General features: G+C 40.5%; 1 protein-coding gene across 1 annotated transcript in view; it reads right to left on the reverse strand.

The window, feature by feature from the left end:
* LOC121590576 overlaps nt 1-19,550 on the reverse strand; it is a 139,548-nt gene that overhangs the window by 20,414 nt on the left and 99,584 nt on the right. The window contains exons 6-7 of the mRNA XM_041910367.1: nt 5,780-5,854; nt 5,549-5,675 (exon numbers count right to left, since the gene is read on the reverse strand). Coding sequence (XP_041766301.1) covers nt 5,549-5,675; nt 5,780-5,854 — 202 coding nt within the window. The remainder of the gene's footprint in view (nt 1-5,548; nt 5,676-5,779; nt 5,855-19,550) is intronic.

A 19,550-nucleotide genomic window follows, 5' to 3' on the forward strand; every position in this document is an offset into this window, starting at 1 on the left:
CATTTTACTCTCAGTGTTCAATTGAAAGTAAAAAGGACTTCTTTAACCCAGTTGAACATGTTAAACATTTCGTTTTTCCAGCAGGACCGTTGCAAACGGTAGTGGTTTGTGGTCACGGAATGGCAAACAATGAAAAAGGTTATCAATGTTTCTGAATACAGAGCAGACTGCAATTACTTCTCCTTTATTGTTCAGAAGTGATTGACCGCAAGAAATTTAACCAATATAACCTTCCTAATAGTAAATTCGTCCACTTTTGCGCGTTAACTATTAGCCGTTTGTTTGTAAACACTTTTTCATGAAACTGTCAAAAGCGAGCTGAAAATGGCAACCTAGCAACGGGCTTTGCATCGACCTGTTCTCCTTAACAGATATTGCATGTAAGTACCATCCTAATCCAAGTAACCATTGTTTTATCCTTCCATATCATTGCACGGCACAATTACAGTAGAGCGCCGATTATCCGAGCTCATCGGGACTCGACCTCACCCGGATATGGGAATAATACGGATAAAGAGTCAATCCATATATTTAATCACAAATTCCTTTTTTTCGAAATATATCTTTTGATATAAATTTCCCAGATTTTATGACCTTCATGTTTGTTCCAATGAGAATATTTTAAATTTGCCATTAATTATAGTGTTTTTGTTATGCTAATGTGCTCTAATAACCGTTTTTTTTAAATATCCTCGTCAGAACGCAATGTCACCTTTGTATTGAACTGTCATTTATCACAAGCACGGATATACGGACAGCCGAATAAAAGGTACCCGAATAAACGGCGCTCCAATGTAGTTATTTCTAGAAACCCGAACAATCCAGTCCGAGTGGATAATCGGGTAAACGTGCAGGGGTAAACTTAAGTATAAAAGTAGGCCATATTTTCATTAAAGCTCTCTTTAATTCAAACGCAGTAGTTCTTGGAGTTAACACCTTTCATTCCAACATCCGAAATATGACAGAGTCCCTGAATTTCCAAGCTAAACACCCCCTTTCGACTGCATTGGCTTCCCAACCTTTGGATCAGAAGCAACAATCGGGAAGGACTGGTTAGTAGGCAAAGTGTCAATGATTCTGCCTAAAAGTGCGCTGTTTGTTTCTCCTCCGCTATGACCATACGACTATTGCTGAGGGCCAATCCTTCAAGTGGCCTGTCAGGGAAGCTCGGCACGTAAAACGCGCCTTTAATATAACAAACGTATACATTTGTATATAAATACATGAGATACAAGAGATTTTTGACCAGCCAATTTTAAATGCATGCACTACTGTCGCACGTTATGTGAAGCTGAAAAGTTTTTGTTGAGGTGGGATGAATGTGTATGACCAAATTTTTCAAAATTTGCATGCTTGTTACATCAATAACTTAATACAATGCTTCATTTGTATTTCTTCTTCTTCTTGGCGTAACGTCCTACGTGGACATTCTTTTGAGAGTACGACGCAAGCCGCAAGCCACGCAAGCTTGCTACGGGAGGGACGATCTATATGAGGTTTGAACTCAAGACGGGCATGTTGTCAAGCCGTGCAAGTTGACGACTGTACCACGCCACCCCATCGTCATTTTCATTTAAAATCCTTTTTCATGCTCCGTACAAATACAGTAACACAATCATATTCAAACTGCATATCTATCCTATGCGCTAGTCTGCGTTGCCGCTTGTTAAATGTTTGCATCCTGGAAAGAGTCCCATCCGGTGACACAATTTATAAATTTTGCTTTTACGACACAATCAATTTTTCTCCCATCACATCATTGCCAGCGACATCTTTTCGATTTACCCTCTTTTGATTTTTGTTCCCCTTTCAGTCCCACTTCCAGTTACAATTTGTTTCCCGTGCCTTCTTTTCATCTATTCCGTTCCATTCACGAGGAATCCGTCCAGGGAGCAACAAATCAACACTTGGCTCGACCGTCGTCCATCCGTACAACAGCCGCATTTCGCTCGATAGCGCCGGCGTCATGCTCGATTTGCTCGTTGAGAGTGTCCCGTAAAACAGCACCCCACTGCCGGCTTTCACCGCCTAAAGCTTCCGGTGTCAGGAGGTTTCCGGTTCGATACCGTCCATGTTTGTAAGCGTTGTCTTCGACATCGTTGTCACGCGTTCACATTTGTTCGTCGAGCTATTGCTTTGCCAACGCACAGTCTGGATGGGATGGGGATAACCATGTCACTAACGATGGAACCCGGACTGCAAAGGGAAAAAAATCCTCCTTCCATCTCGTATAATAGGGAGCTTCCGTTTTGGGGCCGGATTCGGATGTTTGTATGTATTTTGTGTGGCGTTGGTTTTATTTTTTCGAGACAGGAAAGCCTCACACTGTGTGAAGCTACCGTTCTTTTTCGCGCTGTATTCTACACAATCCTTAGACCTCCACCCATATGCAACAAAAATTAGCTGTCAGGCGATGATGGCCCATTCTTGGGATCAGCTCACCATACAGCGTTCACTTCTCGCTTTGACTAACGATCAATTTAATTTGTTTCAAGTGTTTCCCTTGTCGTGCTTCATTTCCGGTTTTAATTAAAGGCATTCGACGTCGAAATACGATGCCGATAAAGCTGTACGTGACCGTGCCGAGTATTCAGGTTGGCAACATTATTGGAGCTTTAATTGTTCAATTGCACACATCCGGACGAAATGACAGCCAGACATGGAAAGTATCGCTTTGATAAGACAACTCAATCTTATAATGTGACACGAAAGTATCTCATCTTGATACACAGGGAAGCGTTTATAAGAGCGCAACAAGATGAAAGAGCCCCTTGACAACGGGCTGTTTGTAGTATAAAAGCAATTTCTCTTCGTATTCTGCAAAATTGACCCTTTTTACCACTTGTCTGTTGACAAACGAACGCTCAAGAGTACCCCGAGAAGTCCAAGGAAGTGTAAGGACAGGTTCTTCAAGCGTAAGCAGGTCCTCGGTTCTGGTCGTCTGACATTACCCGATTCGCGTCGACAGACTAGCCTCTGTTCAGGGCTATGAGTACAGTAATAATGCGCCACTCTAAACCATTTATTTGCATCTAATCTTCATTCTTAATTCAGATCTTGGCAACTTTTGACAGCTATTTATCGTGACGGAGCGTTATGCTTCTCGACTCTTATACCTCATTTCATTTATCTTTCAATGTGCTCTTTTTTTCGCCCACACCTATGTTTGTTCTCTTGCGTTGGGTCTGACGAAAAAGAAACCTTTTTGCATTGAGATGTCAAAAGCTTTCCTGGCTGTAGTGCCTCCAGAGGGTTTACTCCACTTTTTTTTCCACATTGAAGCGAGTTCAAGGAAGGGCTATCTCTGGTATGGATGGTAATAATGAAAGTGACCCTTTTCTGAGGGCATTTAAATGAGAGGATCAGCTTCAACAACAAATCCTCATTTTGGGCTTGGAAAAAGACGAATTAGATGCAAAACGCTGAAAGCAATACGTTGTAATAGAGAGATACTTGTAACGCTTTTGACCCACTTAATGTATTTTAATTTTTTTAAACATGTTTCATTTAACGCAGATGTGATGTAATTTTTTATATGCTTAGCAGCAAAATGTTGAATCGTTCAAACGCAATTTGTTTCCGTTCTATATCCAACCAGTCTAGCTCGGACTTGTGTATTGGAAGTTGTAGTCCAAACTTTTCAGCGGCATCAAATCGCTTCTAGGTTCGGCCTTTTTTATTATTGCCAAAACAAAACAGGAATGTGGTTAAATGTCATCATTATATTCTTTGCGGTTTTCCTCTCTATTTCTCTGTTGGGTGACCCTACCGATGATTTGACTTGGTCATTTGGGGTGGGAGATGGGATGGTTTTTGGCACTGTGGTGATGGAAATTTCATGTCATTGCCCAAGGGCCAACCTTTTTCGGTTGAAGCGTGAGTGATAGCGGAAAAGTGTTGACAGACTGGGGGAAATACAAAAAAAGGGAGAAAACTTCATGCATAGATGGATCTGGTGGTGACTACCTATTTTATCCACTCGTTTTTGCAGTACATGCTTTGTACTGCTGGAACAACAAAAAAAGCAGATACAAGTTGGTAGCTTGTAACACAAAAATAGACAAAAAAGAAAAACCCAAATTAACTGGCTGTAGCCACGGTTACGTGAAACAGACAGCAAGGGACAGTACATATGTATAGTAAGAGAACGAATGAGTATGGAGTAAGGGTAAGAGCAACATACCATACAAATTCAAATGTAGTTTATCTCCACAAAATAGCCGTAAACTACGTAAGCTTGCTATGGTCGGAAAAAGTAAATAACGATGAGAGTTTTAACAGCTTGGCCAAATCTGAGCCATAGTGATCCCAAACAAAAAAGAAAAAAATAAGGCTACTGCTGAACCTGAACCCAATGATGGTCATCAAAGACGACTCTCCAGACGTGTTGCTTCAATGAAGTGTTGTGTTGCAAAAATGTTGAAGCACTGGTAGAGAGCGTTCGTTTGAAAGCGTTGAAGTACGGCTAGTGATGGTGCACAAGAATCACACTCTAACATATTTTACAACATACGATATGGTTCGGTGAAAGTTTTGCAATAAATAAACTTTTTTCCAACCTTGTACACTGCAGGGGTAACACAAGCCGCATCATTGCCGTGGTTAGTATGTTGTGGGCGTTAGTATCATTCAGAACAACTCGTTCGAGGCATCAGTTTGCTAGTAGGGGAAAGTTTTGCTCAAAGTGCGTGACAAGAGCAATCATCCTCGTTGACAATGGTGTTATATGTCGTGCCTTTCGACTAAACCGTTTTAAGGGATAAAGCAGAACACGTTTTACACGTTTCCTCTTCTGTGACCTTTCTAAAGTTATGTTTTCCCTATAATTGGTTTCGTTTGTTATTTTACCCTGTGTAGCCGTACGTTTAGAGAGATTTTGCTGTATGTTCATTGGATTGAAGCAAATGCAAGCACTGGGCAAAGCAAAACATTACCAATCTTTAGCAGGTTATCAATAGCCCATGCTTGATAATGTGCTTCACAAAGTTGAAAGCGAAGACTGAAAGCGCCGAAAACATGCTCGTTATCGAACAAAATCGACGTGTGTAAGATAATAGTTAAGGCTGATAAAAAAAAGTTGGCTCGTACCAACGAGCTAGTGCATTACCATCGCTGATGCTGTGATTCAACGGCTTCATTACGGTTTAATTTTTGCATGCTAAACGGGGCACAATTATGGTGCACCGTGGATATACTACTGCATCCATGATTGGAGACTAATGCGTTGCATAATTTATAACACAGTTGATTATCATTTCAATTGTTGACATTTTGACACCGTCTCTAATGGTGTGTTTGTGCAGGCTAATGCTAGCAAATGGGATCATTCGTGCATGGTTTGCTGCCCGTCGGTTTGCGTTGGTTCACACGTTGCGTTGTATTGATAGGACTGACGATTAATTAGATAATTTCATAATCATTATGAATCCAATCTCACACTTGCACAAAGAAGAACAATGATGATCATGTTTAACAAACGCAAAGGCGTGGTAGAACATGAGCTAATCAATAGTATAGGGATGGTTTGCGGCAAATTAGCCATAAATACCTCGCTCTGGAATGGGTTCCTTGCGGCTAGATTCCAGCGGTGCTTGCGATACTTCCGAGTAAATCGTGCCAACTTCTGCCAAGCATCGCAATATTAGCTGCCCCGTTGAGTAATGGGAAGGCAGCAGCTGGACGATGAGAAAGTAAATACACATACACAATTTAAGTTAATAGGACGTTTGTGTTTGTTTTGCTGAAAGCATTGCCTTGTTGTATAATGTACAAACATTACCTGGATTGTAAGATCCCTCGATGCCCAGTGAAGATTGTCATGCGTAGGATGCAGCACTGTCGATTCTGTCCCGACCTGAAACGTAAGTAGAAACGTAAAATAACTCAATGTACGTAGAATCTAGCAATCTAATTAATTTTCCCACTATCGTGACAACAACATACACAGCACAATAATGGCGATCGGTAGATTATGACACTGTTTGATGCGCAAACTGCACTATATTGAGGCTAGAAAGCCACTGTACTTCTTTGATTTACTCACAATTATTTGCCAGTGCATTCGGTTTGATTGATTTCTGCGAAAAATCGTCGAAATGGTAACAGTTGCCGGCATAAGTCGGTCCATGTTTGCAATATGATTTTATTTGCACATAAAATAACATTTACTATTGACAGTACTGCCCTATCGGTTTTTGTCTTTTGGCACTTTGTCTGCGTATTTGAGCCGCATGGCGCCTTAAGACCGAATGTTCGGCAGTAAACTATGCTTCTGTTTTAATGTCTTGGTTGGTGATGAGAACGACATTGCTATAAGTGAGAAGGTCGTTCTAATATTGTCGTCGTTGCTTAGTTACCGCTACCGAGTGAAATACGTGCTTGATGATTTTGGAAAGCTTTTTTGTGTGGTGTTCGTGCATCATTCGTGTGACATGGGAAAGCTATGGAAGGTGGCATTTATTTCGGTGACATAAAATATTTATGATCATGTTACGTTGAAGATCTCCAAGTAAGCCTATGTACTACTGTTTGCCATACAATCTGAAGATACTTGGAAGGGAAAGAGAATACAGTGCTCAAAACACAGCTTGGGAAGTCATCAAATAGTGTGCCTGAGAATGAGTTGATTAAACATTGCACAATATTTTTCGGTTATAGGTGAAATGAGATCATTAAGTTGTACATTTGCAATGCTACGAGAGAATAACATTAATGGCATAAAAGTGAAATAGCGCTGCCATGTAGCTATTTAACCAAATATCAATTGCGATTCATTAGGCTGCTGGGGCCAATATACTTTAGCATGATGTTAAAATTTGTTTTACATAAAATCTGTAAAAATGTCTATCATTTTGCATGACACTGTTCAAAAACTTAAAAAAAAAACTATGAGCAAAATATGCAATTTGTAGGTATGAGTTTGTTATGCATTTCCTCTGATTATCCTCTGATTCTGAAAATGTTCGATCACACACCATGCGTCTCCATTTGCCACAATCGTTCAAGTGCATTGCCGCTTCACGAATAAGTTATTCGACGATAGCATTTCTATTTCTAGGCAATGTTTTAAAGTAGCCAGACCACTGTTGGATTCACCACATTGGAATCGTTATAATTAGCAGCATATAAAGGGGTATGAGTTTTATTTTGGCATTAGATGCGTGGTTTCTGGTATCCATAAATTAGATACATGTAAATTAAAACGTTATTGAATATTTATTGTTTAATTTGCTCTCTTTTTTATTATTTTTATTTTGCTATTGTTGCATCTACTTGTAGCAGAATACCAAACCGTTTATACAAGTGGCTTAGGAAGGCCTCGTATGACTATGGTTGTTATTAACTAAATCAATGAAAATTTTTGAAGCAATAGAAACATATTTTTCATGGAGCAATGAAAACACATTCACCGGGTTTCCTATTTGGTTACCGGGTAAAGAGGTTAGAAGATAATGTTACACAGTTGTTTAAGTGGAAACAGTAGATTCAGGAAGTAGTAAAAGCGCAGAGTTTAACGATTTGTGGTTACATTGAATGATAGAACCGTTTTATACTGATTGAATGACGCCGCAAAAAGACATCGTTAATGACGACATGCTGTTTCAATGGTTGATCGAATCATTCTATGACATAATTCTCCAGCGACGAACGCTTAAACCGGATGCTCTACCTGTTGGTGAAGCTCATGGTCGTTATTTCAGTTTCGCCGGCCAAACTCGTCGGTGAGATCAAAGTCATATTCGAAACGAGCAAAGAAATGTGAATCGACCGCGCCAAAACAGCAATGACAGCTAGCTCTGTGGTCTGTTGGTGCCATCGTTGGCTGGGCTGGGAGCGTACAAGAGTGACGGAAATAAAATGAAGACGATAATCACATTTTAAACGTCTCGCTTCGTTGGTCCCAGATTGGAAGGTTACGTATCCCATCGTCCACGTTGGTCATGCTGCCCGATACGCAGGCAACAATAAACACCGGCAACGCTTTCATTGAGTGCCGGGAAACAAAATCGCCCGTCTTCTCAGTTTGTCAGCTGGAGTGAAAGATTTAAATTTATTGTATAATGTGCTTAAGGAGATTACTCACGCGACTGCAAGAACGGCCCTGTTTCGTTGCAGTAGAGAAACATAGATAACTGGAGCTCGGATAAAGCGAGAGGCGTACGAAAAGAAATCGCGTTTAAGAGCGGACGAAATAAAGCGAGTCAAATTTCCTTCGTTAGCTTCCTGCTGCTAACGTAGGCGTTTAGCTTTGCACTAGGTCAGCACAAAACTGATTTGATTGTGTTGCAAGTCGTCGAGTTACGTAGTGCTGATTTACGTAGCTCGGCTTACTTCACTTTTAATAGCTCTGCCCAATCAGTTATCTGTGTGCTGCGGCATTGCAATGGTCGGGTGGGGACAGCAATTATTTTCTTAATAGTAAATTTCTAGCAGGTTCTATTCTTGCAAAATCAAATAATATTATCTATGCCCGAATAAGATTATTGACTGCGACAAAAACATTCCGATTTTAGCCTGTTGCAGAACAACGAAACATTCTACTCTGTTTTATTACATTTGTTTTATTATTATATTTTTCCTGTTATTCTTCATTTTATTGTGTAACGACTTACGCTGTAATGCAGGCCTGTATTGGCTTCAGTCGTGGCAGCCAGCCTTCGTATAGGGGAACGGTCTATACGAGGCTTGAACCCACGACGGGCTAGTCGTACGAGTTGGGTTGTTATAAAATATGTAAATATTTGCCTGAAATGTACCATTTCTTCTTCTAGATAGCTCAATTATCGATTTCGTATCGGAATGAGGTAGATCAGTCTTGAAGTTAATTTTTTTTTATTTTATTGCTTACTTCTTTAAGATCGTATCGGTCAACCGATGACATGCTAATGTCTCCTCAGTTTTGTTGTTGTGGTAGAAAGAAATTCATGGAAGAACATTACATTGAAGTAATATTACAAAAACACAAAAAAATGAATAAAAATATATGATTTACTCCCTATAAAAATTAAGTTTGCTTTGAGTAGGACTTTCTGTGAGACAAGTAAACATAATTGTATTAGATATTCTTAAACTAGTTTAACCAGTTTAAGCTAACTCCGGGTATGTTCCAGATCGTTCCATAAACACTTAAAACGGAATGTTTTAAAAACAAATAGAATATTTCCAACTGGTAACGCTGGCAGTCCAAACTGTTCAGAGATTAATTGCTTATGAATGGTGTTTTTCGGTTGTTTCACACAAACTACTCGCGAATGGCACACGTTAAAATCCCACTGCGAGTTGAATTGACGGAAATGCTATTTGGCGATTCTACGCATACACACGCGAACACTAGATGGATAGCAGTCGAACATTGGTTTTTCTTTTATCGTACTACTGCTTCCGGGCGGTCTAGAAACAGAAGGTATTACAGTTTTCGACAAAAGAGCCATAAACGACCAGCTAGCAGCACTGAGACGTCCCTACGTTAATTAAAACTTTTTCCATTCGATGAAAATTCACCCCCAGGCTGGTGCAACCGGTGCACACACGTTGATTGTGTGTTCGGAGCAAACGGTCTAAAGTTCAGGTGAGTGGAGTTTAGCAGAAATAGTGCAACTTGAATCCTCCGACCGAAAAGCATCCGGTGCATTCCGGGTTGTTTTCGTAGTTTTACATATTTTTTTTTCTTTTGTAAAGTTATCTCCCTTGATGTTTTGCTGAATCAAATGGCATAGTACTACACTCAGTTAATTTGTGGCAATTGTATAACATCCCCGGTGTCCGCTGATGGCGGCTGGTTATTGTGCGATGGTTGTAAAGATTGTTCCTTTTGACAACAGTTGCTTGGTTGTTCGAACGGCGCACTCATTCCACCAGTCCAGTCTCGATGGATACTTTAGATTCCTGGGCTGCGGAACGCCATCCGTTACAACATCTACGGTTGCCAACAAATTGTTTACATTTACAAGCGGCAACTTGCAGCATTTTTACCCGGCACTAAAGATTGCTTTAGGTGATATCACCACCTTGGCAAACCGTCCTCCATGCGAAAAATAACTTTTCGTTCACATACCGGTGAGGTACTTTGAGGAACGTATATTTTTTCTTCTGTAAGCTTTATGATTCTCTCTGTCGACCACTATACTCTTCTTCGATTCGGCAGAATCGATGAGTATGTAATGTTATTGATTTTTGTAAAAAAAAAACTTTTACCCGACATAGCTACTTAATAGTGTATACAGATATTATTTTTGTTCTTTTTTTGACATCTTCAAGCGCCTGAACTTACTAGTGTTCAAACTTTGCTGCATGTCGTCAAAGCTCTTCTGTGGTAGCATATGTTTGAAATGAGATTTTGTAGCCGCATTGCCGTTTTGTTACCAGCCTACATCAACGTAAGCCAGTAATGCTGTATGGGTATGCGAGAGGTTTGACCAAACAGAATTCATAGTATTGAATTTATTGGCAGCCAACCCAAGAAGACTGCACTCTGCTGATTCAGTGTATGAAGGTAATGCGAGAGAGCAAGAATGACGACTTTACTAGCTACAAACATGTTCAACTGCTTGCAAAAAATGAATAATGCCACCAACCGAAACCGATGTGGTCTCGTCCTATCACGACGTTGTAACCGCCACAAGGAGGTAAGGGTGGTTGATTTTTTTTCTCTATTTCCTCACAACATTCAAAGCTGACGAATCCGATATGAAAGCCGTGTTGTAGCGCTGCTATAGAAATCTTACCAGCGTGGCGCCGCAATTTGGTAGCATTTTTTTCCTGGGCATGATTTATTGTGAGAATGTTTTTGGATGTTTTTTTGCAATACTTTCTTCTCTCATGCCTGTCCTCAGCCCGTGCCCGCGTGTTACCTACACTGTTAGACCATGAATCGAAGTTAGTATGATGCAAGCTGCAGTCCGTCACTGAATGTGACCACCACAGCGGAGGGATCGAAATGAAAAGAACACTTAACATAAGGTACGAGGCAGGCAGTGGTTATTTTACGTTACTGCACAAAGGTGAAGAATGTTTGTGGCCCTGTGTGCGTGTTGGTATATGGGGGAAAGTTTTTCAATTCCACTACGTGTAATTTATTTTATTTTCGCCCTTTTAGATTTGCTTTCACTGTATGATATTTCGGGCAATTATTGGAATAGGATTGTACGCCATGTCGACTAACGGAATATTGGCTAGTGCATTTTATTGTGAAGTTTTCAATTCATATTACCCGCATACACATACGTGGCAGTCTAAAACATCAATGACAGATAAGTTTTTTGATATTTTGCCTACTTTTTGAAAGAGGGAGTCGTAGAAATTATCAAAAACTAAGGCCAAAATTATGCTAGAATATTTTGATAATAAATGATTTTGATGTCGAATAATTTGATGGGATACATTTTTAATGTATCTAGTAAGGATGCTTAACACGAGAGAAATGTAATGGAATAATGAAAATGAAACTTTTAGTGAAAACATAGTTGAAAGGAGTACCTACTATACGCCAAAGCAAAAAGGATGAAGTTGCCAGTACCGTTATATAGCATAGCATTAATAAGTTAGCTGAGATTATAGTAAATCTTTGCAAGATGCGGCGGACGAGGCTTACCATCGTGATACACCATACGATCGAGAAGATCTAGAAGCATCAACATCTAAAATAGAAGAAGTACACTGTAAACCACGCGTCTCCAAACCAAGGCTCGCGTTTTGTATCCCTATGATACCCTGGAAAGCTTATGATGCGATTCACAATGAGTTAGTGGCTCGCGATGATTAAATAAATACCGTATTGTGACGTGTGTAACGACCCCCTCTCATTATTCAATATTTTAGAAAAAAGTTTTTTTTAATTTCCAATTTGCTTCATACCATTTTTTTCGTGGTTCTAGTTCAAGCAAAACATGGACCTTCAGTTTACCTTCGGATTCTTATGGTGTTTTCCGAGCATTAATTTTTGACCTCATGCTTAAGTGGTTCCTTTTCAACCAACTAGTTTGCAAACCTCGTTGATTTTTCCTAAGCATTTCCTTGACAACACCTTGCTTTTCCTAGTATTGTCCTTGTGAATACCCATGCACCAGACTACTTTTATAAGTAATCGAATGCAATTACTCAGGTGTAATCGAAAAGTATAGTGTGTTTTACAAACGTATAACGTGGTATAACGACCCCCTTAATCTGAATTTAGTCATTTTCGACCTACAAGGGGTTCGTGATACACGCTAAAATATGGTAGTTTATTATTTTGACTGAATCTCTGAATTTCAATCAAAGTTTTCATTTTTGCTTTTGATAGTTTATTATTGAAAATTTATTTTTGAATTATATGCGTTCAAAATGTTTTTAAAATTTTTTTATTCTATTTTTTTGGTGTATCTTATCTAATTTCTTTTGATATTTTGTTAAATAGATTTATCCTACTACATTTATCATCAGACATTGTACTATGGCGTAACATTTATAGTTTTCTGAACATGTTTTCTTGGATCATTTCAAGCACATAGCAACTAATAGGAACAGAGGAGAGCGCAATCTAGAACGTAAGGTGAATTCAAGAGAGTTGGTGAGAATAATGTGAAAAGTTTGGAGAAACTTGCTTTAAACAACAAAGGCGCCAGAATGGAGTGTTAAAACTTCCATGAAGTAACCGAGCGACCAGACATACCGTCAAATAGCGTCGTACCAAATCCGTGAAGCCAAAACTAATGACATTCGATAACATTCGATTACAAGGGCTATAAAATAATTACAGGTCGGTCTGTCCAGTGTATTTGAATAAATCTTCTCTTCCAAATTTAGGAGTTCAATGTTTCAACCGTGTTGATTTTGCTATTTTTTCACGCTTTGTGGTGTGAAAGTGTCTCGTTGTGTCTGGGCGAACAGTCACATTTCAGTCATAATGCCAAAATTTCTCTTGCTCTTATAGACTTCCGTCCCCCTGCTACAAATTTTGTTTGTATCCACAAATCCTAGCTTATCTGACGCAAATCTGGGTCCTTTTTTTGGGCCAAAATGCAACCGCTTAGTTATTTACCACAACCCCGACAGTATTATTTATTTATCATTTCTTTTGATGGTGTTATGTAAAGAGCAGACCTCGACATCGACTTAGACATCAAAACCTACGCCATGACAAGGAAACTGTCAAAGCAAAAAATTGATTGATAATAGAAAGGCTTGAAAATATAAAATATAAGCTTGCGGAAGACTGTGGTCGCTGGATTGAAAAGCAGTGTAAAAGTCAAATGCGACTACATGATTTGGCTGAGGACCTGTGCTATCTTGGTCGCTAGTCCCTTGCCCATTGGTACTGTCGGGAATCAAATACATTGAGCTTATGAACAGTAGCTTTAATGAGTATCACCATTTGATGCTTTACGAAACCATAATGTAAATGTTAGCCAGTCAGAAATAGTAAGTACAGCAGCTGAAAGATCTCAACCCGTTGGCCAATTAATTAGTGTGCAGAAAAACTGTTGCTATTAAAACTCACTCATCCCAAGAGATTGTGTGGTGATTCTGACACTGCTCTATCTTTGATGTTTGGCTTCGCTACGGACCGATGGTATCTGTTGAAGCGATGGTACGCTTATGGTAAAATACTTTCTATCTTCCCATGACCCAGACGATGAGCAAAATTGTCATGTTTCCTAGAAAGCAAACCCCTTTATCCGTTTGCTTCACTTCCAGCTGGACGCTTCCTCTCTTATCCGTTGCGGGCAGGTAAATACCTCCTGCCAACCTTAGTCCCAACGGACTAACTAGATGAAACAACCCAAGCAGCTAACGGCAGGCGGCAGCACCAGGAAGGTCATTTTACGGTGGTGAAATAACGGCAAATGAAATTAAATCAATTGAACAGTTCACTCGGTTTACAGCATCACTATTTGACTGGAAAAGCGTCTCCATAATGGAGAAAATTAGTTGTTTGCCTCGTCATTATTTTCCGTGACAATGAGATTCGCTTCTTGGATGTTAGTATAGCGAAACGAGCAATCGAGTGAAATTAGACATATTGATTTAAAAAAAAAGATGATAAACCATGTTATTTCGTTTGAACGTCTTCTTATATTATCACTCACTTGATGTATTCTTGCTTTTTATTTCTTCTTTGGCACTACAACCGTTGTCGGTCAAGATAACTCTGGCAGGATAGTCAGTCCTTCGTATTGGGGGGGGGGGGGGGGGTAGCGAGTTGACGACTGTACCACGAGACCTATGTATTCTTACTTTTTCATAATTCAAAACCCTTTCACTGTCAATATAATTGTGCAAAAAAAATGGGGGGGTAGCGAGTTGACGACTGTACCACGAGACCTATGTATTCTTACTTTTTCATAATTCAAAACCCTTTCACTGTCAATATAATTGTGCAAAAAAAATTGGTTTATATGTGTTCTAGCACTATTGGCAATCCCTGTACAATATCATCGCAGTTATACTCCAGCAATAACGATTTCCTGCTCTCTCTCTTTTTATCTTTTGTCGTTTTTCTTACCTTTATTTTCCTTACTAATAGCAGATACCATCTATGGTGTGTGCAAAGCTTTGCAGAGAACTGGGGAAATACCGTAACCAAAACACATCACTCACCGCCCGTATCGCATACCGGAAGCGTTTAGGAATTGGAAGAAGAACTACACACCAGGCAGGATGGAGCTAATCGGGGAAAGAATGTGTGCCCCTGGTCGGTTGTTTGGCGCCATATGAATTAGGACGGGTTGATGGGTGAGAAATAAATTTCACTTACAAAAGAGAAGAAAAAAAGGAATCCCACACACATACACACATACATCCCCAACATGTGGTAGAAGGCGTGCCGCCTTGCTGGATGAATTATGGCTGTTTCAGTTCAGGCCAACGGTATCGCGGTTGTGCTTTTGTACCACTTCTCTTCAGTGAGGTTTCTTCAGTCTGGCAAAAACTGGAGAATAAAACTTGAATAGACTTATCTCCAGAACCTGTCAAAAATGATGAACTAAGTGTTTACTGTGAGTGATTTTGGTTAGCTATGGGTCCACGCAGAGCCTTGGGTTAATTTTGAAGCAAGCGAAGAAAGTTGTCTTGGCAAATGTGTTTGGAATAGTGTGTTCAAAACAACCAAAAAATAGAATGATTTATTACTGGATCATTCTTCTTCATACTGCAATTGCTATAACGACAACGAGACAGATGGAGCGAAGAAGTTTATATGACCAGTGTTTTTAAATAACAAAGTTAATTGTGAATGCAAAACCAAATTCTCGGATAGCTACAAAGGTATATTACAAACTAAAACAAACTATATTACAAACTATTATTATATTACAAACTTTATTTAGTAAGGAAAATTACTTATTATTTTAATCTAAAGGCAACTCACACAAGAAATATTTAATGTACTAATACATATATTTAATATTAAAAAAAACCAAAACTATAGCATAAGGCATCGGATTGTTTGTGTTTGCACTGTACTTAAATGTATGTATTATTTATCTTGATTGTGAGCGTACTTCGAATAGTAGCATGGTGACCTTTTCGTGGGAAGAAAACGTGCCATCACAAAAACACGTTCTAGAAATAGCTCTAATGAAGCTTTCTCTTCCCCTATCAGTATTATCGTGCCTTCGGGTCACAATTGTACCTCTTCTCCCGTGGGCTGAATAAGCGGTAGGCGATATTGTTTTGAGGCGAGATGAGTTTACCTTGTTCTCACAATGGATTGCCGTGCTTTCGTAGGCTTAAGGTTGTCAAGGTATTCTATTTTTCTTTCCACTATCTGCGAGAAAACCGTTTCCATAGGTACGAGGAGACCCGAACATAATGAAAATGAACCTTAACAAAACATAAATCTACCTCTACTGCTATGAGGTAAAGTTGGGCGAGGAAGACTCTGCTGCCAGTTTGCTGACAAGGTTTCTCAATGAAACGTAAAATGCATAAAGACAGCTCAGAGTGATGCTTCCCGTTCACAACCTATAGCCGAGAAATAGTGAATTGACATGATTCTGGGGTTTCTAGTAAAAAAACAGTACTTGTTGTATATGCTCAACTTTAGATTGTTGACCAATAGAAGTAGTCGGAACGCGAGAGAAGAAACAAAATTAAAAAATTGTGACCGAAGAGGCGATAGACAGAAGCTCGATTGTTAAAACGGTATTACCAGACTTGAAACGGCTATTTTTGGGCTACGATACTGAGTGCATATAATCAGAAGGAATTATATGGAGCACCGCCCTAGAGGATCATCATCATCATCATGCCGCCCTTTGTGCTCTACTGGGGGTTCACGAAAGCGGCACGATCTGGGCTGGGTAGCGCGTCGTGGTAACGCTCTCGGGAGGAGACACCGGTTTCACTAGGAAGAGTGAATACAGACGGTTTGTTGTCAGTGTGTGAGACTGAAAGTTGGCTGCACTGAAAACTCAATTTTCCAGTTGAACCAACCAAACCGTCATCTGCTGTGCCTTCGGTGAACCAGACTAAGGAAGTCAGCCCCACTCGCATCCGGTACCGTGGTTCCGTAATGCACTCTAGCTTTCGCGTTTCCATCAACCGCGCCGGAGGGTTTCTTTTACCAGGGTTGTCTTTCGATTTTTCGTCCCGAAAAGCATAGACTTTGCTCGGTGCGATTCAACGCTCGGGTGGTTTTTGCACGATCAAGTCAAACGCTTTACACCTTCAGCGAAGGTATCGGGGACCCCAAAACTGGCGCCCAGCTATGCCCCGGGTTATGCTACGCAAGTCTCTTAACCTTGCCGCGTATACAGCCATCGGCTGTGGAAGGTAACGCAAGGAGCTAAATGGGTGAATAAACGGAGCAAAGAAAAAGAGGCCAACACACACAGTTCTAGTTTTTATTCGCTAACCAACGAACTCGAAAACCGTCGTGGAAGCTTCAACCGACAACAAAAACGACGAAATCCCGAGCGATCCTTTGAATAGCAGGTTGACGATGGTGATGAAAACTAGAAAACTGTCAGTGGGAAAAATAGTTTATTATTTCTTTTCATCTGCCGTTCGTCGTCCGGATTTAAGGGCACGCATCAACACAGTAAAAAAACTGCCAACTTGGAATAGTCTGAGAAACGATCCACCACCGGAACGGAACCGGTGACGCGTTGATGGTTTTTGTTTTTTTTTCTTTCTTTTCTGCTATGCTTAGGCATTCTACCAAAAACTGTTTTTTTTACTTTTTGCTCAACGGAACAGTTCAGCTGGCTTCATATTTCTCATTTTTCTCGTTAAATCCGGCTTGAAATCGACTTCCGGAATCTGTCTCCAGTCCGCTGCCCGCTGTGTTCTGCTTTTATTTCACAAGCTGATAGAATAAGGCCGAGCGAGTGGGTTTGGTATGAAATAGTTTTGCTTCCGGGTGTGCTTTGAGCTCTTTTCCATGCTTATTGAAACTGGCCGGAGCGATGCTATGACTATTCCCAGTGCCCGGGGAAAAAGGGGCACGTTGGGTGGCAGCAGCAGCAGCAGGAGCAGCAGCACAATAATTTTCCGTAAAGAAAGCTTGCTCACGATGCTCCCGACTGTGGTGTATTTGTGAGTGTGTGCGCGTGTGTATGTGCCAGTAAGGTCAGGTTGCCACACGACAGTTGATCGTTCCTGTCATGCGAACCCGCTTCCAGACCAGGGAAGTAATTAGTGTTTTGCAGCGGAAATTTATTCTTTCGCAGAGAGTATCTTTAGAATTTTTATTTAAAAATATGATAAAAAATACAGAAGAATCACTTCGCATACCGTGCCGTCGGTACTGTAGCCTACTTGCTCATGTTAGGCTGGTTTTGTTTGCTATTGTACGTATGATGGATTGTGAGAATACAAAGCACCCTAAGATGTTACCGCCTCCACGAACTGGTCCATACTATCGGTTTGTTTTGAAATACGGTTTGTTCGAAGGTGGGAAAAAGCTAGAAAAAGTGATAAAATCCACTCAATAGCACCCTAATTAACCTTCCGGGTTCCCATGTGAAGGACCGGATTGCGTTTTATGATACGGACAGCAACCTTTAATCCTTTGCTCTCGTCATTGCCTAAACGCCTGCAAACAGGCCCAGACGCTCATTTTGTTTTCGTTTCGTTTGGCAACCGGGCGCTTCACAAATAGCAGGTCGCAGAGTCGCAGGGTGCACTGAGCTGGCCCGGGGCTTTATTTTTAGGAATGAGATATTTGCTCGAATTGGGTGCTCGATTACCAGCAATTAGCATCCATTAGAGACTCCTCTTCGGTAGTTCAGAATAAAAACGATTCTTCCCGGGTGCCGCTCTCCTCTCGGACTCTATTACACTGCTCGCCCCTAATTGGCCGGGCCGGGACGAAACAAGTGCTCTCGGCAACGCTGGAAATGACAACAAAGTCACAAAACGGTAAGTGATCCAAGGCTAGGGATATCTTTCTACCTAAATGTGCCCTGCCCGTGCCAATGCTCCATGGGTGGTGCGTTTCCTCGTGCTATTGTATTCTGCACGACCGGTAGCAGAGTTTTAGGACAAATTGAATGTAAAGTTTTGTGGCGCGAATCCAATTTTTCTCGCCTTCCAACCCTGAATGCGACGGGTGCGAAACGATGGTATGCACGCGGAAAGACACTTAGCTCGGTGCCATTTCGTTTCGTACTTTTTTGCGCCCATTTTCAGCTACTCAGCACTCAATGTCTTGTGTCTTTCCTGTAACGGCGAATAGTAACATGTGTAAAAGGGTCATGGCTCTTGAGCCAACTTTTTAGGGGTGAATCGGGATTTGGCGGAACGTTGCTCCATAGCGGTAAAGGATGGGTGGAGGGGGAGGGGAAGGTAATTAACTTAAACGGTTTCCATCTAGGGCGCTACTTTGGCACTGGCAACGATCAGAGTACCAGTGCGTAATACAAGCCTCCGGATATCGGAACTGGCGCGAGGGCAAATTAAATTAATTTCTCTCCAGTACGACTGGCCCTTCGGGAATGTCACAAGGGTTTATGGGAGGAGAATAACGGTGAATTATCTGGCGCCAGATACCCCCGAAGGGTTGCAGTAAGTCACGATGGTATAGCATTCTGGGGGTAAATGGGTAAATGTAATTTTGTTTTGAAGAATGTTTGCCATCAAACGGGATGTTTTAGATCCTACGCTTGCAGCTGTGCGACGAAAGTAGTTAATGGTTCTAATGAATGGTGAAAAGATTCATGAAAGCAATCTCATCTAAATTGCACCAGGTTACACAAAACATTCACATTTTTCATTTATGCATTAAAAAGGTTTGAGAGTTGTTTTTTCCCTTATTGAACATAAAGTACGAAGCGTTTAAGTTGAACATGATTGGATATTTTTCAAACAATATTGTTTGTCCAGTTTATTGGATATATCCTCTAATTCATTCAAATCAAATCATAATACCAAATTATGATAGGAACAAGTATTTTATACGAATGATTTTAATATCCTCAAGCATTTAATTGTATTACGGTACACAAAAGGATACTATTTCGTCACTGTTTTATCTTCATTTGAGATGCATCATTCGAAGAGCACCTATTACCAAACCGTCGAAATTGCTGTAGAAAAAACAAGAATCAGTGTGGAGTTTACTAAGAGCA

Source organism: Anopheles merus, chromosome 2R (assembly GCF_017562075.2).
Source record: "Anopheles merus strain MAF chromosome 2R, AmerM5.1, whole genome shotgun sequence".
Taxonomy (NCBI): Eukaryota; Metazoa; Arthropoda; class Insecta; order Diptera; family Culicidae; genus Anopheles; species Anopheles merus.